This window comes from Cucurbita pepo, chromosome LG03 (assembly GCF_002806865.2).
Source record: "Cucurbita pepo subsp. pepo cultivar mu-cu-16 chromosome LG03, ASM280686v2, whole genome shotgun sequence".
NCBI classification, from domain to species: domain Eukaryota; kingdom Viridiplantae; phylum Streptophyta; class Magnoliopsida; order Cucurbitales; family Cucurbitaceae; genus Cucurbita; species Cucurbita pepo.
The window spans coordinates 3526621-3552707 of record NC_036640.1 but is presented as its reverse complement, the minus strand read 5'-3'; the positions used below and the strand labels follow the sequence as shown (position 1 = coordinate 3552707).

At 34.9% G+C, this 26087-nt stretch overlaps 4 protein-coding genes and 1 pseudogene across 6 annotated transcripts; 2 read left to right on the top strand and 3 right to left on the bottom strand.

Annotated features, from left to right (window-relative positions):
* Positions 1-76: 76 nt before the first annotated feature.
* LOC111789677 lies at positions 77-5410 on the bottom strand. Of its 2 annotated transcripts, none has more exons than XM_023670318.1 (10): positions 5317-5410; positions 5053-5222; positions 3944-4037; positions 3687-3763; positions 2789-2883; positions 2560-2645; positions 1825-1878; positions 1587-1740; positions 1426-1439; positions 77-351 (listed from the first exon to the last, which is right to left on the bottom strand). In XM_023670318.1, exons 2-10 carry the CDS (start codon positions 5168-5170, stop codon positions 243-245), a joined length of 801 nt encoding a protein of 266 aa, XP_023526086.1. In that variant the 5' UTR covers positions 5171-5222; positions 5317-5410; the 3' UTR covers positions 77-242. The 2 variants fall into 2 exon arrangements, with proteins under 2 accessions (XP_023526086.1, XP_023526087.1); XM_023670319.1 differs by having other exon boundaries at positions 5053-5213; positions 5317-5390.
* A 1276-nt stretch (positions 5411-6686) lies between these two features.
* On the top strand, positions 6687-9300 carry LOC111789675. Of its 2 annotated transcripts, XM_023670316.1 has the most exons (3): positions 6687-7180; positions 8041-8244; positions 8501-9300. In XM_023670316.1, exons 1-2 carry the CDS (start codon positions 6761-6763, stop codon positions 8197-8199), a joined length of 579 nt encoding a protein of 192 aa, XP_023526084.1. In that variant the 5' UTR covers positions 6687-6760; the 3' UTR covers positions 8200-8244; positions 8501-9300. The 2 variants fall into 2 exon arrangements, with proteins under 2 accessions (XP_023526084.1, XP_023526083.1); XM_023670315.1 differs by having other exon boundaries at positions 8041-9300.
* On the bottom strand, positions 8610-11882 carry LOC111789674 (annotated as a pseudogene).
* Positions 11883-14171: 2289 nt separating this feature from the next.
* On the top strand, positions 14172-16899 carry LOC111789673 (putative pentatricopeptide repeat-containing protein At3g01580). The gene has a single exon (XM_023670313.1). The coding sequence runs from the start codon at positions 14719-14721 to the stop codon at positions 16840-16842; it is 2124 nt and encodes a 707-aa protein (XP_023526081.1). The 5' UTR covers positions 14172-14718; the 3' UTR covers positions 16843-16899.
* Positions 16900-18942: 2043 nt separating this feature from the next.
* Positions 18943-22832, bottom strand: LOC111790794 (protein kinase PVPK-1-like). The gene is made up of 5 exons (XM_023671855.1): positions 22753-22832; positions 22458-22533; positions 21949-22001; positions 20612-21831; positions 18943-20091 (listed from the first exon to the last, which is right to left on the bottom strand). The coding sequence occupies exons 4-5, from the start codon at positions 21658-21660 to the stop codon at positions 19188-19190; spliced, it is 1953 nt and encodes a 650-aa protein (XP_023527623.1). The 5' UTR covers positions 21661-21831; positions 21949-22001; positions 22458-22533; positions 22753-22832; the 3' UTR covers positions 18943-19187.
* Between the last annotated feature and the right edge of the window lie 3255 nt (positions 22833-26087).

Below are 26087 nucleotides of genomic sequence, written 5' to 3'. Positions count from 1 at the left end.
TAGTGCTTAAACGATACTAAATTATACGTATACCGATGATGAGAAACAAGGATGTTAATTTAAGAGATAATCATCATTAAAGGAACAATAATTATCATGGGGTTTCTTCACCATTATCATCTGATACTGAATACATTTATCATTTCTCAAATTTAAAGACAGAGAATAATGCATAATGTTTGGTCTACGATTTACAAGCTTCTATAGTAGTATTCACAAATATAAATATAAATACACGCAGCTTACTGGCGGAGTCCTTCAGGCAAGGCTACAACTTTATGGAAGGGCACTGTTCTCTGGGGCAATGTCGATGACCCATCTTCCTCGTCGTCATCGAATTCCAACAAGTAACTGTCGAGAATAAAACATAGGATGAATTTGTAATGCACAATAGATGATCATGTAGTAGTAGTATATAGATGGTACCATGTATCATGAACACATCATTTGACACGAAAAATCGTTACGAGAAATAATTGTGGTTCAAAGGGGAGAAAAATGCATTTCATTGAAAATTGGCACCAAGACACAGTTGGTCGAAACTGATGGCAAACACACAACGAATGATCACAACATCCTGAGCCAATGAAATTGACTGTATAGAAAAGTGGTATCAGAGAGAGATCAAAACTGGTGGCAATAGCTTGAAAGCTCTTCTTTCATAAGCACGCTTGAAAGAAGCGTGCTTTTTTAAAAGTGATTTGTAGTGTCTTTAGGTTTTTTCTTATTTTAAGAGTTGAAGTATCTCCAAGCCGACCATAATAGAATAGATAGGCAAAGGAATTCATTACGAATTCGAGTTTCTAGTGATAATCCCAACAAAACTAGAAGTGTCCCTTGTTTCAAAGAGAGGAGGACGGGTTATTCACATTTTATTTGATGGTCAGAGATAAATTGAAAGCTAAGCAGTGGTAATTCTAAGGATTCTCGAGGGAAAAAATAGAGACGTCTCCTACGTTACCCGTAATATGTAGAAGTATCGACATAATTTCAGAGTCATTCGGTCTAACTACTACATGAAGAACATAAGCCAAATGAAGAAACGGGAAGACCAAAAAGATATAGAATATATAAGTCCCAGCCTTGTACGGTAGAAGTAAGCTCACGAGGAATGAATTCAAATGGGAAAAAGAAAGGAAAGAAGGTTCTTTTAAGCTGCTGACAAACCGACTAACCGACAAAGAAAGCCTTTCTCCATATGAGAAAGATGCGCTCATGGCTTTTTTTTGTTCTTTCCTCATTTCAGGTGGTGAAAGAACTTTCTATATGGCTAGGACGAAAGGAAGGAGTAAGCTTTAATGGGCTATTTCACATAGAAAGTTAAAGGAATCAGAACATGATGGTCATCAAAGAGAGGAAAATCAGAGTAGACATGGAGTGATGAATTTAAAAAAGCAAAAAGAAAGAAGAAACGAGGTAACTTACTCGTCTGTCTTCCTCTAGAAGCGTGAAGATGCCATCCATTCCAAAAGAAATTGTCAGTAAGTTGCACATAAAATTATAATAAAGGTTAGAAGTTAAGAGGATTGACGTAGTTTTTTGTGCTACAATTATGGCAGAAGAAGGTGTAGAGATGAAATGCTGACCTTGCGATGACCATTGACAACTGTTGCCCTATAAAGAGCGGTTGTGCCTGGATAAACAGCTAAAACTCGTCTTCCAGGTAGGAAATCGGGGACAGTAGAAGGATCATTTCGTTTTGGAAAGGGAATGATGGCTGACATTGGTAACTTGTATTTTCTGAAATTAAATTGAATTAAACATTGGTTGATTAGCATGAAACTGAGAAGAAACTATCCAATTACCCACAATCAATAGCTTTACCTCTGCCCTCCACCTTCATCTTCATCGCCTGGCTCCTCATCTAGTACGTCAAATCTGTGCATGTTCATATTACATATTAAAATATCATAAAGGAGACTAGTGTCTGAAAAGTATCATGTTTTAATCATTATGGTGATCTCTTTTTCTTCCTTTTTTTCTCCATAAAAGATAAATCATGAGACTCTGCAACAAGATTAGTGTCGAACTTGTACTCACAAAATGATGTTACGCAAGTTTTTTTTAACAACAACTACAATCATGACAAGAAAATCCTATTAGAAACAAGATCGTCTAAATGTGATTGTAACATTCAAACATGTTTAAAATTATTTGATTAGTTCTAAAAATTCACAAATTAAGCTCCAGAGTGATCTCAAAACAGTGCACATAATCAAACATGTAAAACACTAATGAATGACAAAGCAAGGAGCACTATTGAAATGTTTGTTCCCTATATCTTTCTTTGCTTTGACAATCTTCCATCTCACCAAGTACAAATAGTCATCACTGAAAAGGGATTGACACGACGACACGAGTCACTGATTACTAATATTGAAGAAGCCTGTTAGAAGGCAATGTTGAAATTTGACCTTATTGAATACATGGGAATGATGATATATGAGTTTTCCGTGACTAACCAGTTTCTTTCTTTGTTCTTTTCAAATAAAAATAACAATTCAACTTAATTTCCAACCTGCCTGGCTGTTAAGAACTTACTAGTATAATTCAACTTACAGTTTTGTCTCCTTGTCAAAATGCATCACTTTTACAATAAACCATTCATCCTTCTCAGCCCCATCTGGCGTCACCCTGGCTGCCACCTGAAGATAACAGAAGATGGTAACTATACAGCTATCTTTGGTTGAAATTAATCAAAGCATTTAAATTATTTTTAGTTTTTTTAAAAGTAAAAAGATAAAAATAAAATAAAATAAACAAAAAAAGTGGCAATCGACATACAGACCTGTTCATCTTTCAGGTTGGCGCATGCCTCGAGGTTTCTCATGGCAGGAGAAAGGCGAGCATTATCTGAATCTGCCTTCATTCTTTTCGCTTTATCTGCCATATACATTCAAATTGATAAATAAACAGATAACCGCTTCAGAATATTTATTCAAAATCTGACAAGAGAATCAGCAGTAATAAACTAATGATTGTTTGCTAATAAGGGAAAGGATCGTAGGGAATTAATGACTGTTTTTTCGTTGATGGGCATATGTAGTCATATGAATAAATCTAAGATGCCATTCTAGGAGGTCCCATCCCATACATTTAGCAAATAAATACAAAAGTTAATTTCCTTTCTCCTATTATCCATTTGCAGCAATCACAAGTGTAGACTCATACCCACACGGACGCATGCGTTTAGTAATCAGAATGGGTGGAACGGGACATACAGTTTCCTCAAGAATAGAAACTCAAAATTTCCATTTCAGACTGCATCAGTATGTCCATGAGTATTAGGGAGTATAATATACAGTAGTTTGGCAACTAAATTCAAGGGCTGACATTAATTGACCATCTATCAACAAAGATTCAGAAGAAGGAACAACAAAGGAAAGAAAACATATTTAGTGTTCAAGTTTCCAATAAAATCAGCAAGATTCCTATCGTCTCCACTGTGATATTAACAAATATGGCCCTTCTGTTAGTTATGATTAGTTTTTATAAGAACACATAATTCTATCCTGTGGTTAATCCAAGAGCGTAATACTTCAAGAGAAGCCAATGGAGCAGAAGAGTGGAAAATATGATTGGCCTCTTTTCATGATAATGTGTATAACATATCTTAGCCTGTATCAGAAAGCTTTTGGGGAAGTTATCAGTAAAACATAGTAGAGTTGAATAATTCTTGGAAATACCTATCCTTCTCCTTGGTTGCCCAGGAGGTCCAGCAGGCAGCAAAGTTTCAAGTTGACCCAATAAGGTTGTGGAAACGCTGCAATAAAAAATAATATGGACTTCAATGCCATGCGCAATAGCTATGATCCAGACACACTTGGGGTAGATAAATGATTTCTATTCGTATGTATCTAAACGCGCACAAACTTACAAAAAATAAAACACAAGTGAACAAACTCTGAAGTATGAATTTCATGTAAGAATAGGGTAAAACTACCTCACTTCATCCTCTGAAAGTTGTTTTGCTTGAGTATATAAATGCTTTAGTTTTGACAATGAATTATCCCCAGGCTTCTCGACCACCTTAGGAGCTGCACACGATCAAATATTAAGGAGAAAGCCAGCTAAAAACAGAAATTTGGAGGAAGACAGGGGACGAGCACTAATAGAAAAGAAAACTCTCTAAAAAGTGTGATAATAAACTCCCCAAGGTTATATACTTCTTTGTTTTAGTTAACAAACCAAAAACTAATCAAAATTACCGAGTTTATCATCCTCACCTTCCAAATCCATATACACGTCAAAGATCTAGAACAAATATAAAACGAACCACAAACTTGCCCTTAATTTTCTTGACACCGTGGGTATTGATGGAACAATAAACTAGTTTAGCTTCGGTAATTAAGATAGTTTAGGCTTATAGTTCGTAAGATTCTAATTTATGAATAACTTGTTCTTTCTTATTCTTTATTTCTTATTTCTTATTAATGTTATTTTTTTCTTTCAAGGAACTGGGTGGTTTTATCTAATTAACATTGTCTTCTCTTGTCACATCGTAATGCTATAAGGAAAAGGCTTCGGATAAGGAAGTATTTCCACTGCTGAAATGTTTTCAGTAAGTTTCCTCTTATTTCAGCAAACCCTTTGAGCTCATTGAATCAGTCTCTTTGTCACGATACACTTAAAATTGAGCCGATAGCATTCAAAAGGCCGGCATAAAAAATAAAAGAAACCTCGGATTTTTTTTCATCGAACACTCAATACCGCCTTAACAAGCTCAAGTNATTACGTGCGACTATCTCCACTATAGAAAGAAAAAAAAAAGAGCAAATTCGATAATAAATACTAAAAAAAGAATCAAGTAACTTCCAGTAAAATTCCAGAATGCAATAGCTCTCAGATTATTGTCATCTAATCCGAATTTCAACAATAGCCTCATCAACAGACGAATTAATTAAACCAGCAGGAGAGCAAGAATCGAACAATTTAGCCAATTCCTAACNAAAAAAAAAAAAAAAAAAAAAAAAAAAAAAAAAAAAAAAAAAAAAAAAAAAAAAAAAGAAATCATGATCAGATCAAAAGGTTTAAGAATTGAAGAATACTCACTAGCGAGGAGTTTCTTGTGCATCTTATTAATCTCAAGAACAACATCCTCCAGATCCTTCCGCAGGCGATCGAGCTCCTTCGTGTTCGCCAAAATTCCGTCAATGTCGAGCGACGACATTGTTCAGTATGATCGGAGTAGCGATTTTATTGTTCTTCTACCGCTGATCAGACTGTAGAATGAACGAAGAAGGAAACAAATACATATATTTATATATATATATATATATATATATATATATATATATATATAAATTTTAATTCTACCTGAAGAATGGGCTTCTGGGTTTCTCATTCAATGCCCTGAACATTATTTTCCCCCCTTTTTAAAGTTTCTAGAGACATATAGCAGCTGAGGGAATTACATGATTGCGATTATAATATTCAAAAATATTCAAAAATATTTTATCTAAATTATAAAAATACTAAATTTTAAATTAAAATAATTTGCCTACATATTTTTTAATCTAAAAATATCTTTAAACTTAAAAAAAAAAAAAATCAAAATAATATCTTTAAATATCAGATAAAATCGAAAAATATTCAAAAATACTCTTATCCAAAACCGTAAGTAATTTAGTTCAAAAATATATTTAAACGTTCCAAAGAGTTTAAAAAATACATTTTTACTTTTTTACGGACTTCAAATCACTTTTAAATTTTTTTTGTAAAAAGTTCAAAGATGCGCTTACGGTTGTACCATGTTTAAAAAATACTCGTAAATTTTTAAAAAATATATTAAAAAGTGTGATAATATATGAGTGTCGATAGACTTTTTCTATCCACATATTGACCGTAAGAATTTTTTTTAAATTTTTTTTAATATTTTTTTTTGGGTTAAAATTAAAGGTATTCTTTTAAGATTTCGTGGTATTTTTTTAAAAAAAATAATACTAACCATAATAATATTTAAATATATATATATGTGTGTATTTTATTAATTTAGCCATTTAACATATTTAAAAAATATATAATTTTACCCGAGTAACCCACAATAACTTTATAAACTCTTTTAAAACACACATTTAAAATTTTATTAAAATTTTAAGTGTATTTTTTAAATGAAGTATTGACGATTTCAATTCAATACGCAGGTGATAATAATATTTTAAAATATTTTGCAACATTTTAAAAGCATTAATTAAACTATTTAAAGTTCGAGTTTACTAGAGGTAATTTTTATTTAAGTAAATAAGTTTTAACAAAATATTTAATAGTTAATTTGTGATTAAACTTAAATTATAAAATTTGATATTTTATCAACATAAATATAAGAACTAAAAAAAATTGATATTATTATATTATTAAAATTAGATAACTCGTACAGAAATTAAATATGAAAATCGATGAGTAATTAGTGGCACTCTAATTAATTAATATTTATTTAATTATCAATATAATATTATTTTTAATTTATGATTAGATGAATTTATTATCTTACATATAAATAATTAATTTAATTAAAAAATATTAATCTTTATCAATAATCATCTCATATATTTAATATTTACGAAACAATGGATGAAATTTATTGGGCCGAAGAAATTGTAGGCCCAAAAATGAATTGGGCTTGAGGCCCAAATAGCGGACTCGCGCGCTCTCAGACGGCCACAAATTTCGTCAGATTTCGAAATTTGAGGGAATTGAAACTGATTGATAGGCGCCTGTTTCTCTCTTCTCTTTGCTTCTTTTTTCCCGCTCGGGTGGTTTCATGGATTCAATTGCAGCAGCCGTAGCCACAGTCTCTCTTGAACAAGAGGATTGGGAGCTTTGCAACGACGATGGATTCGTCTACAAGCGGAAGAGGCGTCGATTGGACCCTGCGGAAGCTGTGGCAGCTCGCTCGTCGGTGGCTCAGGCGGCGGACCTTGAGGCGGAGGAGAATCGGCGGCGAGAGCGCAGGAGGAAGACGTTGTTGAAAGTTAGGGCGAAGTACCGGAAAGAGATTGAACAGTGGGAGGTTTTGTCGAGCAACTTGCGGGCGATGGAGGAGAGGGCTCGGAAGCTACAGGAACAGTACCGACAGGAAGGGGAAGTAGGTATGGCGTCGCTTCTGGAGGCTTCCTCGTTGACTGTAGTTCAGCACAAGGAGCTTTCGTGCGCGTCGATGGTGGAAGATCTTCTCTCTCAGGTAAATCGGTATTCTGGTCTTGTGTCATAATTTAGGATAAAGGCGCAAGGAATAGAAATTTTACGGATTCAGGTGTTGAGTTGTTTAGGAATTTCCTCAATTTTCTCATAATTCATCATTCGTTGGTGAAATTTCATGTCTAAGATAAGAATTCCCAGTTCAGTTTGCCCTTTTTCGCAGATTGGGTGCAACTCTGTAGAACTAATTATTCCTCTACTCGATTGACAAATTCATCGGATAGAAGGCGTTCCGTCTTTCGGTGGTATGAGGTTTAGATTTGGAAAAATCTATTAGAACGGCCCACCATCCTAAGTCAAATATTCGATTAAGAGAACACACAGTTCTGAAATCGCTTGCATGGCCAAGTTTTTGCCCCAATCTAGATCCAATTTGTTACCCCGACTGAGATCAGGAGAGAAAATTGTCATTTTTCGCCAAATGTTGTTCGAATTCATCAACCACTTTACCCCAAAAGATAGCCAGACACTATTTGTTCAAAAATCTCAATCATTTTCCTCAAAAGATGTTTTTAAGGTAAGGACTCGAGAGTTGAGACATGTTCAGACAGATCTTCAAACTGAAAATATTGGGTTCTAGTATCCGAGTAGAAACTTCATAATTTACAATTTAAACTTTTTGCCGTCTCCTGGAGTTTAAGCTTAAGATTAGGAAAATTGAAGGCGAATTCTGTTGTTCACCAGAGTTGGCCTTAGGGTGAGTGAAAACCCTTTCGAACCCTTTTCCTGATCCTATATTCTTTTTCGCCCCTTACTGCCGCAGTGGTTCAAAACAAAATAGTTTCTCAATTATCAAATAGGTTATCTATCCTAATAATGATATCTAAAGTTTCAATTGTGCAGGTAGAAGCTCAGGAAGCCATCATTCGTAATGTTTCAAAGCTTTGTGATATAGCTGAAGCATTGTGCATGACGGAAGAAAACCAATTGAAACAGCGTCTAATTGATCTTCCCATCTGGGCTTCACCACGTGAGCTCATGGCCTCACTGTGCGACGAGTAACGATTCGAGCATTGAAGAGAAACAGGAGCCAAGGACCTTCCATTTGTAAGATCTTACTATGAATCTTATGAAATCACTAAAGTGTAGCCTAGTTGTGAAGATCACGTTCTTTGTTACAGTAGATAGCAAACTCTTATGCTTGTAGACTTAGTTCATTGTCGATATTAAAAGGAATTTAGTGATCTTAGTTTTATAGAAATGTCGATGTTCGTGTCATGAATATTTTATTTTGTGGGTGTTATTGGTCTGCCTTGTGCTTCCTCTCTATGATTCTTGATGTTGCTTTAAGTTGTAAATATAGGGTGTTCCAGTATACAGGCTTGCTTAGGCACGCTATTGCAAGGAAGGCTGACAGCCATATCAGTTAGTTAAACACAAAAGGGTTCAAGATTTATTTACAACCACTATGATCAGTTAATTTCTCATTATCTATTTCTCAACAGAGCTCAGAAACAGTACATGCCAAGATTCTTGATTGTTAGACAGATGGGTGCCATGGCAGCAATCCCAAATTCTGTTACATTTCCTGGATTGGCTTATTGGGTATTCTCATAGAACTACAACTAAAGTCAAGCTGTGCTTTTTTAGGGGTTTCTTCTATATTGGATCAGTAACACTTGTTAAAGCAGAAGAAGGAGCTTTTAGGGGTTTCTTCTATCATGCCGTGTGAGGCTTCCCCTGAGCCATGTCGGACAGCCATCAAGGAATCTGTACCGGGAGATTCAGGTGGCATCACGACATTTTCAGAAACACATATCCGAGGCGGGATTACGGGTTCTCGAGGTGATATTCTAGCAAGGGACTGCAATAGCATCTGTATAATCTGGCTAAAGTTTGGCCTTGTATTTGGATCCTCACTCCAACATGATGTCACTAATAAAGCTAAGTCCTCTGGAAGGTTTTCAGCACTAGGCCTCATGTTCTGAAAACAACAAAGCTATGAATTCAAAACAGGATATTTGGAAGGCTACAAGATTGTTCATTTGCATACAATTGGCTGTAAGTACTTATCTAGTCGTGCATTTCATGTAAAAAGCTTCAAATTGTTGTAGAAACAGTTCTTCAATCAAATTACAAGTGGATTATAGCCAATTGTACTCATAGGAACATTATAAGACGTTCCCTTTTGTAACGACATGCTTACCTTAAAAGCTGCTGCATACGCCGCCTGTAAATTCGACATGCCTTCGAAAGGCAACCTGTTAAGGATGAGCTCCCACAAGACAATGGCAAAGCTGTATACATCAACTTTATGATTATAATGCTTTTTATCTCCATGTTTTAAAGTGACTGTGCTATAGAGCTGCCACCAAACAATACAAAGAAGAAGAAGAAGAAATGTATAAGAGGCAGCAATGAAATGTATAAGAACTAAATATTCAAATGAGAAGCACCTCTGGGGCCATCCATCTATATGTTCCTGTTTCTGCAGTCATCATCTCTGTTACCGATTCTTCTCTTGCCAAACCAAAATCAGCAAGCTTAACTGTTTTATGATCTGCACTCAATATCAAGTTTTCTGCATCAAAGGAGTTTCGTTAGAGATACGTATGAACTTGAAAAAATTTCACTCGAATGCTGTAGGTTCAACATGTCGTAAATATTTTTCAGCTATGCATTTGTCGATCCAACAGGTTCTCTTATCTCAGCTACGTACATCGAAACTGGATTCAGTAACACAGTTTATATTTGTTTTGGCAATCATATTATTGGACAAATTTGAAACAATTTTGAACCTTTCAGGGTGGTAATGAAGAGTCATGTTGAATTCACACCCAAGAAATGTTTTAGATTCCCGCTACACAAATCCTCAATTGTAACGGCCTAAGCCCACCGTTAGCAGTTATTGTTCTCTTTGAGCTTCCCCTCAAGGTTTTTAAAACGCATCTACTAGAGAGAAGTTTCTACACTCTTATAAAGAATTTTGTTCTTCTCCCCGACGGATGTGGGATCCACAAAGACTATCTCTAATTCAAACCAAATTAGACAAGAAAGCCGATATGTTCATTAATGGCCGACAACTCGAAGATGAATTCAATGGAATTTTGGATGAAAAGAACGATTGAAGCTTGAGAAGACCTCATTTTAAAGAACAAAATCAAATTCTAACTACTATATCAGATGTCCATCTCGTTTGGAATTCAAATCATTAGCCCTCATAGAAAGAAAAGGCTGTGTTTCCCAAAAAAAGAAAGAAAGAGAAGGCTAAATTTTCAGGGCAGAAGCAAATGATAATCTACCAAATGGCTTCAACATCATACACAAATCAGTAAATGGCATGGAAGTGGCATCTACCAGAGTCCAAAGAGCATAGTAAATCACTGTACCTGGTTTAAGGTCACGGTGAATAATTCCATGTGAGTGTAAACACTCCATTGCACGAGCAATATCAAGCGCAAACCCAATTGCCACATCAAGTTTCATGCTCATTGGCCTCAAATTCAATAGACATTTGCGCAATGTGCCGCCTGTGAGCAATTCAGTCACTATAACCANAAGAAAAAAAAAAAAAAAAAAAAGGAAGAACATCAATCGAGAAGCTCTGTTAGAACCTGAGAGACACTAAAAAACGTGATAAAAAGAAGCAAAAGTTCCAAAAGTAGAATTGATCATTGCCTTCACTAAGTTCTTGTGCTGCACTTTGGACAACATTGCTACCTCTCTGGCAAACCGAGCTGCTCTTCTGACCATCCTCTCAGGAGTATCTCCTTTGCCCACCATTTTGATAGCTACAATCTGAGATTTGTATCTGAGAGAAGAGAGAAAGAGACAGAATTTAGAGGAGAGAGAGAGATGGAGAGGACTATAATATATCTGATTTCAGACAGACAAAGACACAGAAAAACCCATAAACGTACTTTCCCTCATACACCTTGGCATGGGCACCTTCCCCAATCTTCGGCCCAACAAAAAGATGTCTGGGATCAATCAACCATTTGGCGTCCAAATAGAATTCATCAGTGGAATAGAACCTATTATCAGAACCCATATCTTCACTCAGGACTTTTATCAAACACCTTCTGTGCACTTCGTTACTTCCTTCTTCTCTCAATCCACACAAATGAATCGTTCCCAAAAAAGACCCATCAGAGGTTCAAAGGTACGAACAAAGTACGAAACCAACAACAAAAAAAACTAAAAAACCCCATATTTGATTCTGTACAGACCCGTCCCTAAAATCTCGCTCCCGATCCAGAAATTGAACGGATTCTTGTGCTTGGTGGGTAAAGAATATACTCCTCCACATGTAGGAAAGCGCAAATCCAGCAGCCCCAGAATATAAAATTGGGGAAATCGGTAAATAGATTAGGGGAAAAAACTAAAAGAAATCAGACAAAAAGTTAGTGTCAGAAGCAGGGGATGTAGCAAATTAAGGTAGCTCTCAACGGAAATGGAGCAGAGCAATGAAAATGAAGGCGAGCAACCAAAATTGAGCTGTGAAATTGATGCTTCTCCGGCTATGGAAGTGAATGCGGTTGCCATCTGCAATTTAAAGCTGCAAAAGAGTTCTTGAGTTATTGTTACTGTTCCAGCGGCCGTGATTTGACTTTGAATACAAAAATTGAAGAATTAAAACACACAGAGAGAAGAGATGATGGGGTTTGAAGGGAAATCCGGATGCACGGATAAGGACAAGATCTGCGCCGCTGAGAAAACTGCTGAAAATTGCTATGAAAAAAGAAAAAAAGACACGAGTGCCTTTTGTTTAGCTCAAACTCCCTTTCTAATAAATTTTTAATTTTTAATTTTTTTTTTCAAATTAAATTCTTAAATTTTTTATTATATATTTAATTTTTAGTTGTCTTGAATTGGTCCAAGTTAAACCCGTTTAATTTAGGTATTAATTATCAATTGTTTTAAGCATTTTTTAGTTATCATATTCTCACGATCTCTTTGACCACTTCCAGTTTAATGTTCTTTTCTTAAGTGAATGTCGTCTCGATACTCTCAAGAAACCACTCCAACATGAGATGGTGGCTCGAGGAATACACATGCGCTTGCACCTTGGAGCACATTTACAGGGTGATCAACCGTTCACTTGGGTTCTCCCCCACTTAAACTCGACTGCCTCTTTGCAGTAGTGTCATCCCCTTATAAGGACTCGCATCGTGTTCAGCTTGGTACTTGTCCAACGCTCGTTTTGAGCCTCCAGTTTCTCTGCTTGCAACCATTGTCACTATTTCTTTAATGCGAATGGTCTCTGTACCCATCATTTACTTAAACGTCTTTTTACTAGAAAATATTTTTCCATTAAAAAATTATGTTAACTATTTGAATTAAAATAATGTAATGCCTACATAATTTCGATACAAATATTTATTATTATTATTATTATTATTAAATAACTTAGACTTTTCTATTAAAATTAAAAAAAAATATTTATTTTCCATAGGCGAATATTGAGCCTGGTCAAATCTGACATTCTTTATAATAAATATATCATAATAATATTATTAAATTTATATTATTACTTGCAAAATGTATGAAATAATTTGGCACGTGGCTCTATGCAAACATTGACTAAGACACACCGACATGTTTAGAACCTGGGACGACATGTCTAAAAAATCTAATTTTGTTGAACGACATGACGTCACGGCTAGTTAAATCAATTATTAGCTTTCCTAACCAACCTTGTGACTTTTGAATAATTTTATGCTAATTTATAAATTTATCTTATTTTTTTTTTATTTTTTTAAAAATTATTTTTCCTTGAGATTAAGAAATATATATAAAAAATTTAGAATCCATTAAATAATTTTTAAGTTAAAGATATATTAGAGAGGGATAAACTTGTAATTTCATCAAAATATTTGATTTTTTTTTCCTTTTATTTTATGCATGGTAAAATTGAACAAATCAATTCTTTTTAAATTCTAATATTTCAATAATAATAAAACTAAAAAAATATCAAATTTGACATTTTCAATTATAATATTTTAATTCAATTTCCATATCTTTTTTTTTTTCTTTCTATTATTATTACTATTATTATTATTATATGTGAATGGAAACTTTTGACTTTACTTGGTTTGAATTTATTGTATGAAAAAGAAATGAAAAATTATTCTTTTACCCTCAAAGTTCAAAGCATTGACAACCAATCAAGTTGAAAAAAAATGAAGATTTTCTAGAAGCAAATTACGAGTTAAAGGTCATTTTAGTCCCTAACGGCTAAAATATATTTATATTATTTTTTAACTTTAAAAAATAATATTGTTATTGATTTTATTATTATTATTATTATTTTATTTAGTGGAATAAGAATTGGATGGGAAAAAGGGAGAAAATGGGAGCATGAAAATGAAAAGGAAAGAAGGGAAAGAAGAAGGTAGAAGGAGTGTTCCATTATTTGTGTTTGTCAAAAGGGAAGAAGTCTCCTTTTGGTATGTGAAAAGGAAGTGTCGGTGAATTAAGTGATTTGACTTTTATTCTACATCTTCCCGACCCTCACCAATCATTCAAATTATTGTGCTAAAACTTCGTTTCTCGAACTTATTGGAACATCCATCTTGTAATTGGTATGGGTCGAGTACCTACATGGACTCCTACTAGGATTTTCTTCAACACCTCGTGTCTACGTGAACTCCCACTAGGGTTTTCTTCAACACCTCGTGTTTGAACGCTTCAAATCGAAGTTGAAAAACTATTGAACTATATCTGAGCAATAGAGTTTGATCTTAGCTGAATTGAAGTGCCTATTCGCATAGGGTTTCCTTCAGCACCTCGTTTCTACGTGAACTCCTACTAGGGTTTCCCTCAACACCTCTATCTACGTGAACTCTCACTAGAATTTTCATCAACACCTCGTGTTTGAACGTTTTAAATCGAAGTTGAGAAACTATTGAACTATATCTAAGCTATAGAGTTTGGTCTTAGCTGAACCGGGAGAACTATGAAACTCATTCCATAGGCTCATTTCATATTATATCTCCTTAAAACCTCTTCAATCTAAGTATTGTGACAAAAAAAAAAAAAAAAAAAAAAAAAAAATTTACCATTTTTTTTTTAACGGCGATATTAATCCAATTCAACCCTACTCAGCCGCCAGCACCGCCACCTCTCACGATCTTCTTTCTCCTTCGACGATCGTTAGTGACCACAAGCACAGCGCGCGACGGTGCGTTACCATTTCGTTCTACCGCGCGAGTAGCAACCACATACGGAGGCGGCGTGTGCGGTGGTTTCGGCAGGTTCGAGCGTCTGTAATTATTGCTCCTCGTCGGCAGTTCGAATTCCGGTGACACCTTAAGCAACGACCCAAGCGTGTAGACGGTGTCTGCTACACTCATCTCCGGCTAGCCTTAAGCGACGACGGCGACAGCAAGCTACGTGAACGACGCGTCCCTCGCCGTTTCGCGCTGCTACCCCCTCTCGTTGCGGCGGCGCGATTTCAACGACGGCGAGTCCAGACTCGCGATAAGCTAAGAACAACATTTGATGATTCTCCACAAACCGAAGACTTCACATTTGCTAAGTGGCGTCTTTCTGTAACTCTGCAGCTTGCAAATCATATACATGAAAAGCAGGGATCAGTTAGTGAAGCTGTTTGAAAAATGTAAGTGTAGCAAAATTCTAGCTGAATTGCAATGTTATACGCTCAAAATTGGCCTTGCTCATGATACTTTCTTCGCCACCAAACTTAGTGCACTGCATGGAAAATACACCTCTCTCGTGCAAGCACATAAGGTGTTCGAAGAAACGCCTAGCAAAACAGTACACCTCTGGAATGCTATTCTTAGAAGCTACTGCAAAGAGAAACAATGGGGACAGACTTTATATCTCTTTAATGACATGGTATCTCATGGAATTTCAAATGGGAAACCTGATAATTTCACCATTCCTATAGTTTTAAAGGCATGCGCAGGGTTGCAGGCACTTAAATTTGGAAAGACAGTTCATGGGTTCATCAAGAAAAATGAGAAAACTGACCTTGACATGTTTGTTGGGGCTGCATTGATTGAACTGTACTCGAAATGTGGAAAAATGCACGAGGCACTTCAAGTTTTCTTGGAATTTCCTCAACCAGATGTAGTTTTATGGACTTCAATGATCACAGGATATGAGCAGAATGGAAATCCTAAGAAGTCAGTTGATTTTTTCTCTCAAATGGTGATGATCGAGCATGTAAATCCTGACCCCGTCACGCTTGTCAGCTTAGCATCGGCTTGTACTCAACTGTCGAATTCAAAGCTTGGAAGTAGCATACATGGCTTTATAACTAGACGAAAACTGGATTATGACTTATCCTTGGCGAACTCGTTGTTGAATCTATATGCGAAGACGGGGTTTGTAAAAGCTGCAGCCAATTTGTTCGAGAAAATGCCGATAAAAGATGTAATTTCATGGAGCTCCTTAATTGCTTGTTATGCTCACAATGGCGCAGCAGCTGAAGCACTAAACCTGTTCAACAAGATGATTGATCAGAAAATCAAATTCAATTCAGTCACAGTGATTGGTGCATTACAAGCATGTGCAGTTGAATGTAACTTAGAAGAGGGAAAGAAGATCCACGAACTTGTTACCAGGAAAGGTTTGGAGTTGGATATTTCAGTTTCCACAGCTCTAATTGATATGTACATGAAGTGTTTTTCACCTGAAGAAGCCCTTGTGGTGTTTGAAAAAATGCCCAAAAAAGATGTGGTTTCTTGGGCTACCTTACTGAGTGGATATTCCCTGAATGGAATGTCCTCCAAATCAATGGGAACCTTCAATACGATGCTGTTGAACAACATAAAACCTGATGCTGTTGCCACAGTGAAAATTCTTGCTTCTTGTTCAGATTTGGGCATTCTCCAACAAGCACTTTGCCTCCATAACTATGTTGTTAAAAGTGGCTTCACCGATAACATTTTCGTAGGAGCTTCGCTTATAGAGCTGTATTCAAAATGTGGCAGCACAGTCAATGCCATGAAAGTATTTGAAGAAATGAAAGTAAAAGACATTGTTACCTGGTCTGCGATCATTGCAGGTTATGGAATCCAGGGACAAGGAAGAGAAGCTTTGAAACTGTTCGACAAAATGAGAGAGACATCAGAAGTTATGGCTAATGAAGTAACATTTCTCTCATTGTTATCTGCTTGTAGCCATGCTGGTTTGATTGAAGAAGGGATCAAGATATTCAACATGATGTTGAATGAATACAGAATAGAACCCAACATGGAGCATTACGGCATCATTGTCGATCTTCTTGGTCGAACAGGAGAACTCGACAGGGCGCTGAACTTCGTTCAGAAAATGCCAATTCCGGCAGGGCCCCATGTCTGGGGTGCCCTGTTAGGTGCCGCTTGTATTCATCACAAATCTGACTTGGGAGAGATTGCAGCAAACAATCTCTTCAAATTAGATCCTAATCATGCTGGGTACTACATACTGCTATCTAACATTTATGCTGTGGAGAATAATTGGGAGAATGTGGGAAAACTTAGGAGTATGATAAAGGAAAAGGGTTTGAAGAAGATACTTGGGCAAAGTGTGATTGAAGCAAGAAGTGAGGTTCATAGTTTTGTAGCTGATGACAGATTACACCCAGAATCTGACCAGATTTATAGGTTGCTAAGAAATTTGAATGTTAATATGAGAGATGAAGGTTATAGCTCTAATTCAAAAACCTATTTGCAGGGCATTGAGGAAATTGTATAGTAAACATTCTATTGTAGGGCATGTAAGTTGAAGAAACTATTCAAATTGAGAGCTAAACACATCGTTAGCCAGTGATTTGATTATCGATCATCTTCCAAACGATAATCCATCAGTTCGCACTAGATTTGTGCTTATTAGCTTAGGGAATGTTAAAACCACAACAAACAATCAGCCAGAGCAGAAAATAGAAATCTATTTATTTGCTATCACAATTCAGTCTCCTGAAGGTATCATCATTTACTAACCTTTGTCATGAGTTTTGATGGCCGAGGAATGGACTTAGGTTGCATATCAGCATCCGAGTCCAACGTGGGACGGGAAGATCGCGGGACTTCCTCATAGGCAGCAACGGTTCCGGCAAGGTCACTCCGCTACATCTCCGGCCGAGGGAAGCTAGATTCTCGTCTTCGACTATTGAAAATGTGGAGAAACGGTGAGATTCCGAGAAGTGGAGTAAAATTGGCGACGGAAATTGGTGCGAAGAGGAGTGATCGAAAGAACGGAAGAGGAAGAGAGGTTCACGTAGAGTTTTGCTGAGAGAAGAGAAGCAACGATTTGGTCGCCATAATCGCATAGCTTGCCATGTTAGGCGGCGCTACCGAGTCGTCAAACGGCGAAGATCGCCGGAGAGCAGTGGAAAACAAAGGTCGTTCTTCGCGCGGGAAAAATGACGGAGAGAATAAGATGTGGTTCCTTATTTGTTAAGGATTTATGGTTAAAAATAGCTCTAAATATTTATATATTTGAAAAACATTTAAAATTACGTTTCCCTCCCTCAGTAAATACAACAAAAATAAATATTCATTAATTTTACGTTCAAATAAGGCTTTAAATATTTTAATTTTTGTCTAATAAATTTTTTAAAAATAAAATATTAATTTTCTAAATTTGTGCTATTTGTGAAATACTATATTTATGTTCGAAAAATTTGAATTCAACAATATTTTGTTTTAAATTTTCAAACTCGATATTTTAGCTCACAAATTTTATTTTAGTATCATTCTCATCCCTATCATTAAATTTTTTATAAATATCCCCTTACCCGATAGTTATATGCAGTAAGCCGTTTTTTTATAAATATCCCCTTACCCGATAGTTATATGCAGTAAGCCGTTTTTTTATAAATATCCCCTTACCCGATAGTTATATGCAGTAAGCCGTTTTTTTATAAATATCCCCTTACCCGATAGTTATATGCAGTAAGCCGTTTTTTTATAAATATCCCCTTACCCGATAGTTATATGCAGTAAGCCGTTTTTTTATAAATATCCCCTTACCCGATAGTTATATGCAGTAAGCCGTTTTTTTATAAATATCCCCTTACCCGATAGTTATATGCAGTAAGCCGTTTTTTTATAAATATCCCCTTACCCGATAGTTATATGCAGTAAGCCGTTATTGTTGCCTTTTGCTTACATTCTCATATAACACTAATTTCAATTTCTTAAGTCTTGCTTTCAAAATCTCTCTGCCCCCGTTTTGTAAAACTTTCTTCTTGAATCGAGACCAGAGGCTCGAGCATACGTCGTTTGGCCGTAGGCGACGCGATAACGAATAACCTTAACTCACTTATTGCTGAGAAGTGAGTGCTTCACAATTGCAAGTCCGCTGTCATCAAAGAAAAAACACTATTTTATTAAAACACTATTTTCTTCTTTTTTTCTCGTCCCTATTTCTCTCTCTTTTCTCCTTCCTCCCTTTTCCATCTATAGTTGTCACCTTCGACATCCCCATCAATGTCGATGCCTTTTTTCACCCTTTTTTCCATTAAAAAAAAATCAAAAGGCTCGATGTTGAGGATTGTTGGGAGAGGAGTCCTACGTAGGCTAATTAAGGAGTGGATCATGAGCTTATAAAGAATACATCTCCATTGGTATGAGGCATAAGAAAACCAAAAGCAAAGTCACGAGAACTTATCCTCAAAGCAGACAATATCATATCATTGTGAAGAGTCGTAGTTTCTAACACTCTACAGATCTTTTTCCACGAAATCTAAAGTGGATGAAGGAGGTAGAGACTAAACATCTATGAAAAGAAATGGAAGTTTTGAAGCAACAGAGAATCTTTTTTGTAGTGAATAAAAATGAAAGAATTATGTGAGTGAGTATAAGAGGGAAACCCAACAATTCCATTCCCCAGTTTGATGCATCTTTTCTGCATATTTTCTCACACAGATTTTATTATGCAGAGCAGCAGCAGATAGCACAGTAGAGTGAGTTACAAAGTGACAGTTAAAAGAACATGAAACCACAAGAGGACTGAATTGAAGCACAGCACAATACAAATGAGGAACGGAGAGGAGATTGGTTGATGAAAAGACTGAAAAAAGGAAATCACAATAAGTTTCAAAAGAAGTCAATCTCTAAATAGTTACCTTCAGGCTTCACGTCGACTCCCGGCATCTTTTCGCCTGCTGCTGCTGCTGCTGCTGCAGCGGCTGCAGCGGCGTGTGGTGCCCCCATTTTTGAAGAGAAATCAATGACATCCATTCTTGGTACCTCTGGAGGATTGGCGCAGCGGATGAGTGCCCAATTCACGCTTTGGAAGAATGGATGTTGCTTGATCTCGGTAGCACCGCGTCTATAAGCGAGACGATGTTGTGGTTCTTTTACAAGCAAACCTCGGATCAAGTCCCTTGCTGCAAAGCTCACAGAAGGAGACTCTGGAAATCTCAATGGCTGACCAACCACGTTAAATAATGTAGCACGGTTCCCTGCCCCCTTGAACGGAGTTCTACCGAACAAAAGCTCGTAAAGAAAGATCCCAAAAGTCCACCAATCCACAGCACTGCCATGGCCTTCACCTTTTATGATTTCAGGTGCCAGGTACTCATGTGTACCAACAAAAGACATCGATCTCGCACTTGTCGGTTCTGCAATGAGCTCCGGTAGAGGGCTCACTTGATGATATACTTCACTTTTCGGTTTCGGTTTCGACTTCTTTTCTTTCCTGTGTCTGCTAAAGAATCGAGGCGTAAAACATGCTGGCTGGATACAATCTGGCTGCATTATGCAAGTTGGCTCAATGCAAGCAGGCTGGACACAGTATCCTGAGCTTTTAGCTTCTAAACCCGAGTTCGACGATTTAACAAGGGTCGGGGAGACCGCACATCTAAGAGAGAGGTCAAAATCAGATAGCATTATGTGTCCATCATCTCTCACTAACACATTTTCAGGTTTTAGGTCCCTGTAGATTATCCCAAGCATGTGCAGATACTCCAAAGCAAGGAGAACTTCAGCCACATAGAATCTGGAAAAGTACAGAAAATATCCAGTGAAAATCGAGGTGAGCCACAGTCCCGTAACCGTTTATAATAAAAAGGGCTGTCTACAGAAGCCTATGATAATGTGCAAATTGCTAGCTCTCTAATAGGGTGATTCCACAGGCAAACAGAGAAATAACCATCAAAACTTAACATCTATTGCACCATGGCATCTAAGTAGGGCGATGAGAGACGAACGAAATGTTCGATGTCAATAAAAGTAATTGAAGTCCAAAGTTATATTAGAAAGAAGCAGCACAAATATATAAAATTCTAGGATATATGTCGTTCGGTCCTATCACGAATTCGTGTTGTAGCTCTGTAATGATCTGTGGAAAGTTTGAGCGGAAATCTTTCCACCAGTGCCATATAGAAGGGCAGTTCATATTTGATTTATTTAAGGAGCACATCTGTTCCTAAGAAATCTTAAATAGAGACAGCAAATGTTCTGTTCGGTTATTAGAGTGAAAGCAAGATAGAGCTATAGGATAAGAAAACAATTCAGACCTTGCAGCATGCTCAGGAAAATATTTCCCAGGTTGTCTCTGCCGAAGCGCGTGCAAGTCGCCCCCGGGGCAAAACTCCATTACCAAACAAGAGAACTTCTCTGTCTCGAAATGTGTATACAAAGTTGGCAGGAATGGATGATCCAGAGATTGCAATATCTCACGTTCAGTCTGAGCCCTCAGAAGCTTCTTCCTACTTGCCAAAGCAGCCTTATCCATAACCTTCATGGCAAAGTAAGTTTTGGTACCAGTTAACTCCGAAAGATAGACGCTACCAATATCGCCACATCCCAGTCTTCGAAGCAACCGGAAATGGTTCAATCCTAACATCCCATCATGGGATCTCACGACTTGTAATGCTTCCCATCTTGTGTCATTTGCCTGATGGGGCTTAGACATGGCATTGCTTAAACTACTCGAGTTGCTCTCATCACTGATATCACTGCCAGTGCTGCCTCGGTACACACTCGTCTTCCTGCTTTTGTCAATATCATAGGAACTCGTGATGTTGATGCTTTCACAAGACTTGTCAATGCTGCTTGCACATTCACTCACTTCTGTGTTTGAGAAACTTTGTTTGGCCTCTGCATATAAAGTCGTGGAATATATGCTGGCCTGAGGACTTGGACAAGATAATTCAGCTGGCTGAGACTTTTGTTGGTCATTTATTTGTGTGGCAGCTACTTTTGATGCGTTCAATACTTGATTTCCAGATTCTTCCAAGCCATTTGAACAACAATCCTTAGAATCGTCGATAATAGGCTTCACAAGCTCGGATTTCCCCTTATTCGAAACATGTGTATGTTTTTCCACATCAGCTAAATCTTCAAGCTGCACATCTTGGTTCAAATTGGCAGGATGTTTTTTACTACTTACAGAAGAACCATTTGGATGGCGAATTGGTTTCTTGGCACAATTTTGAGACATAACACAGGAAGTCGAAGAAGTTGCTTCATTCTTCGACGGTTTAGAGGAATCAAGAATCCTTGATGCAGATGTCGGGTTTTGATTTTTCAGTAAAGAACTCATACCATCAACAAGTGGTTCCATCAGCAGCTCCGGCTCAAGCACACTCTCAGGCCAGATCTTAGGGTGTGGTGAATGGGATTCAACGATTGATTATAATTTATAACCATTATGGAAATTTCCAAAACCATTAACTAAAAAATCTTCCACTTATTAATGCCTTTCTTGCAAACGCCAAATGAATATCTATCGGTTCTGGAAGTTGAAAAGTTCAAATTGATTCAGATAAACTGTGAGGGAGATTGAAGATTCCATATCCAGCAACTCAAGCAATCAAAGAAAATCCCCAAGATTATGAAGAAAATCATTTACCTGTTGATGGTTGATCCGAAGCTCAAGCAGTGAGCCTTGAGCAATATCAAACCCTACAAAGTCGAAAAAAGAAATCATGTAAGTAAATTCCAAACACCGCTGTAATCACATAACAATAACAGATTCTTTAATCCGCCGTCTAAAAATTTCTTCGTTTTCTTCCTCGGAAGCATCAACGCCTCATCTAATTTGCTCGAAATCACTAGAAATCAAAACAAGCTTAACCTCAACACCGAACTCTTTTCAAGAGATTCACAACACGAAAACCAAAATTTCCAGTGTCTTCAACTACTGATTTTGATTCTTCCGAAGTGAAAACCAAAATCAAGCACAAAACTCAACCCACAGCCCTCCAAATCTTTAACAATGGAAATCAAAAACAAAAAACACCGAACAAAATATCCACGAACCACAACTACACAATGCAGCAGCAAGCAAATCTTTCAAGACAGGCAGTNAAAAAAAAAAAAAAAAAAAAAAAAAAAAAAAAAAAAGCGATAGAGACCCACCGAAAATACAAGCACAGTGAGAAAAGCGAAGCAACTTTGCGAGTTCCTTGTTCTTTTTTCCCGAGTCTCTGAAGTACTTTCAGATCCGATCCAACAACATGAAAAAAAGAGTTCGGATTAGAGGATGAATATAATAATTGCAAACAACAATTTCTGCAACTTTTTTTAGTGTTCTTCTTTCTCTTCCGAATTTCTTCGTCGATTGAAGAAGAAGAAGAAGAAGGGAGAAGAGATTTAGAGAGGGAAAAATCAAAAAGAAAAAAGAAAAAAAACTAAAAAAACGAAGCGAAGTTACAAATGGCAGTCTTTATCTCTGAATTGAAAATGTTCCCTCCATGAAAATCTCTTCCTCTTGTTCTTAAGCTCTTGTTTTTGTTTAATAATATAATATAATATTTTATTTTATTTTAGTAACTGGACCCATTGAAATTGTTACGGGCACTCCCTGATTTTTCTTATGGCCCACCTCTTTCCCTCTTTCTTTCTTTCATCGTTGTCGGATTATCATTTTAATTTTTTATTTCTCTATTTATTTAAAATTTCAAATTTATTTCCATAGAAAAATATTTTTATTACGTCATAAAACAATAACCAAATTTTTAAAAAAAATCACTAATATCAATAAATTTATTTTTAAAATGGAAGATATTTTCATTGACGTTTTCATAAAATGAAATACTCGACACTTCTGTCGATACCAGCATTCATCGAGTCATCCTTAACTAGGTACTTATAAATCTCGGGTTAAAATTTTTTAGCTCAACGATACCGATTATTCTCGAAGATAGATAGCTTTACTAGTGATGCTGGGACGGAATAATTAAAATTTAAAAACTAAATAATTTCAATAATTATGTTGTGGGGGCAAAATAATTTTTAAATTTAATTAAATATTTAATAATCGGTAAAAAAATCTGTTTGAAAGGGCAAAATTGAAAATGATTGTAGTTAATAATGCCGGCAAATTAAATAGTATTTAATAATTCTCAAATAATATATATAATTATTAAAAAAACAATTAAAATATAATTTTGACGTCATGCACCTTTTAGATTTACCTAATTAGTAGAATTTACCTAATTAATAGATTGTTATTATTGTGTTATAATTACTATTTTATTTTCTTATTATTATGAATTATTTAATAAGCTGCCTTGTGTCATTTTTACCCTTCATTATTTTCAATACATTTTATTTACTATAATTAACTATTTATATGTATAATAATTATTATAAAGTAAAAAATTCAATTAAATTTATTATTAAAAACAAATTAAATATATTAATTTAATTTATGGACGGCATTTGAATAAAATGAATATATGTAAATTTTATTAAAATTTAGTGATAATTTATAATATTAATATATTATCCTTTAATAATTTATAGTTTATGATAAGGATTAATAATTTATTTAATAAAAATTTATTTATAACGTAAAGAGGTTTAATGGACCATTTAATTAAATAACCTTTATTATTCCATTTAATTATTTGTGTTTTAATTTATTCGAATTTCTACTCAACAATTAAAAAAAATTACAAAAAAATTATAGTGAATTTTATATTCTATTTAAAAAATATTAACTTTCTAAAATTTTCTAAAATTTGTAAAGTAACCGTGAGTTTCCATTAAAAAAATTCTCCAAAATTTATGAGACATAGATAAACATTTTTTACGATAAGATTTTATTTATTTATTTTTAGTAATAATTATATCTTTTTAATTTTTAAAAAATTAGAAAGATATTAATAAAATTAATACTGATATCCAAAATTTTTAAAATTTGAAAGTATAAGAATTTTTTAATAATTAATTTAGTGAAAATATTAAATGTCCAAACTCGTGAGAGAAAAATAATTTATACTTTTAAATTTGTATTTATTTAGCCTTNCCTTTTTTTTTTTTTTTTTTTTAATTTATGTCTATTTTATACATGAACTTTGAAAAGGTCGAGAATTCTTCTTTATGTACGAATGAGGTTATTTTATCATAAAATTAGCTTAAAATTAACAAGACGTTTTTGTAACGCTAGTGATGAATTTTAGTTGATATCTGTAGAGTTAACTTAATTTTATGTCGTACGAGAAATAAATGAGTTTGGAAAAATTAAATTTTTAGGGTTAAAATTGGGAGAATGTTGTAAAAGGACATTATCGTCCATACAATAAATACCAATTTGAATACTAAACTTAATTTTGATGATTTAGAAGTAATATGTAAATTAAAAACAAAACTCACAAATTAATGTTAATATTAATGATAATCACATGGGGATGGGAGAAGGGGGGAAAGTAATTAAGACTAATAATAAATATTAAACTCTTTGGCGGGAAGTCACATGCACGCACGTGAACAGAGCCACTAAGCACGTGGACGGCTGTAATCCCATACGGTGCATTTCACCCTAACAAGTCCAATAAATATATATTATTTACCTCTTGATATTTTTAATGAGCCTCTAATAAATACTTCCCTTATTTTCTTTTTTTTTTGTTGGTATTATTATTGTTTCAAAGGGCCCACATCCTAAGGGCAATATCGTCTTTATCTATTTTATAGTAACTTTTAATTTTATTTATAATAAATTACTTAAAACACCTTTTCAATTTATAAATATATTAAATGAAAATTGAAAAGGTAGAAATATTTAAAAATTTATTAAATACAACTTATAATTTAATATTTAAAAATTTATTAAATACAACTTATAATTTAAGTGTTATTAATCATTTCGGAGCAAAATTCCAAATCAATTTTTTATAATTTATGAGAATTAAAAAAACCTTTCAATAGATCTATGAATTTATAATTTAGTGTTTAAATTAAGATTTAAAAATTTGAAATTCAATCACATATAATAATAATAATAATAAAAAATATTACAAATTAATTGTTTGAAAGTGGGGTCCCACGTGGCAGGGGTAAAATCGTCTTTTGACAGTAGGCGCCCACGTAGCAATAATTTCTTTTGATAAACCCGCCCGAAGAAGAAGGAAGTGGGCCCAGGTTGCCACGCTGGAGGGTCCCTGAAAGTGGCAGTGAAAAAAGCGTGAAGGGGCCATAGGGTGGTTGGGGAGTCCTTATGATGGTGGGATTTCTCCCCTTTTTTTTCCCTTTATTATAATAATATTTATTAACAATACTTTAAAATAATTATTCAATCATTTATTTATTTATTTATTTTGTTGAAAAATAAAAATTCGAAATTAAAAATAATTATTCACATTTTTATTGATTTCAATTAGATTTATTTAACATTATTTCATTAAATATAAAATAAAAATTTCCAATTTTTAGAGTATAGTGAGGTATAAAAATTTATTTTTGTATCTAATAAAATTTTATATAATTTTTTTTCCTTAATAATAATTTAAAAATAAAATTTTTTAGGAATTGATAATAATAATAATTATAAAAAGAAATAAAATAAGATAATAGTCTTAAAAGAAAGATAAGCCTATGGATCGAGACCACACGAGCACGTGATTTTTTTAAAAAATGCAAGATGATAATGTGGATAGAACCCAATATCTGAAGTTAACTTTAACCGTTAATTTTGACGCTTATAATTAAAGTGTTATCTAAACTTGTAATAAAAATTACATGCTAAGTTTAAAGGAACAATAA

Coding starts and splice junctions, on each gene's coding strand:
- LOC111789677 (XM_023670318.1), bottom strand. CDS start 5,170: ATGTCGTCGCTCGACATTGACGGAATTTTGGCGAACACGAAGGAGCTC. Junction 3,764..3,943: donor CTTTCAGAGGATGAAGTGAG/GTAGTTTTACCC, acceptor TTTTTATTGCAG/CGTTTCCACAACCTTATTGG. Junction 2,884..3,686: donor GCAACCAAGGAGAAGGATAG/GTATTTCCAAGA, acceptor TGTATATGGCAG/ATAAAGCGAAAAGAATGAAG.
- LOC111789673 (XM_023670313.1), top strand. CDS start 14,719: ATGAAAAGCAGGGATCAGTTAGTGAAGCTGTTTGAAAAATGTAAGTGT.
- LOC111790794 (XM_023671855.1), bottom strand. CDS start 21,660: ATGGAACCACTTGTTGATGGTATGAGTTCTTTACTGAAAAATCAAAAC. Junction 20,092..20,611: donor TTTCCTGAGCATGCTGCAAG/GTCTGAATTGTT, acceptor GTACTTTTCCAG/ATTCTATGTGGCTGAAGTTC.
- LOC111789675 (XM_023670316.1), top strand. CDS start 6,761: ATGGATTCAATTGCAGCAGCCGTAGCCACAGTCTCTCTTGAACAAGAG. Junction 7,181..8,040: donor TGGAAGATCTTCTCTCTCAG/GTAAATCGGTAT, acceptor TCAATTGTGCAG/GTAGAAGCTCAGGAAGCCAT.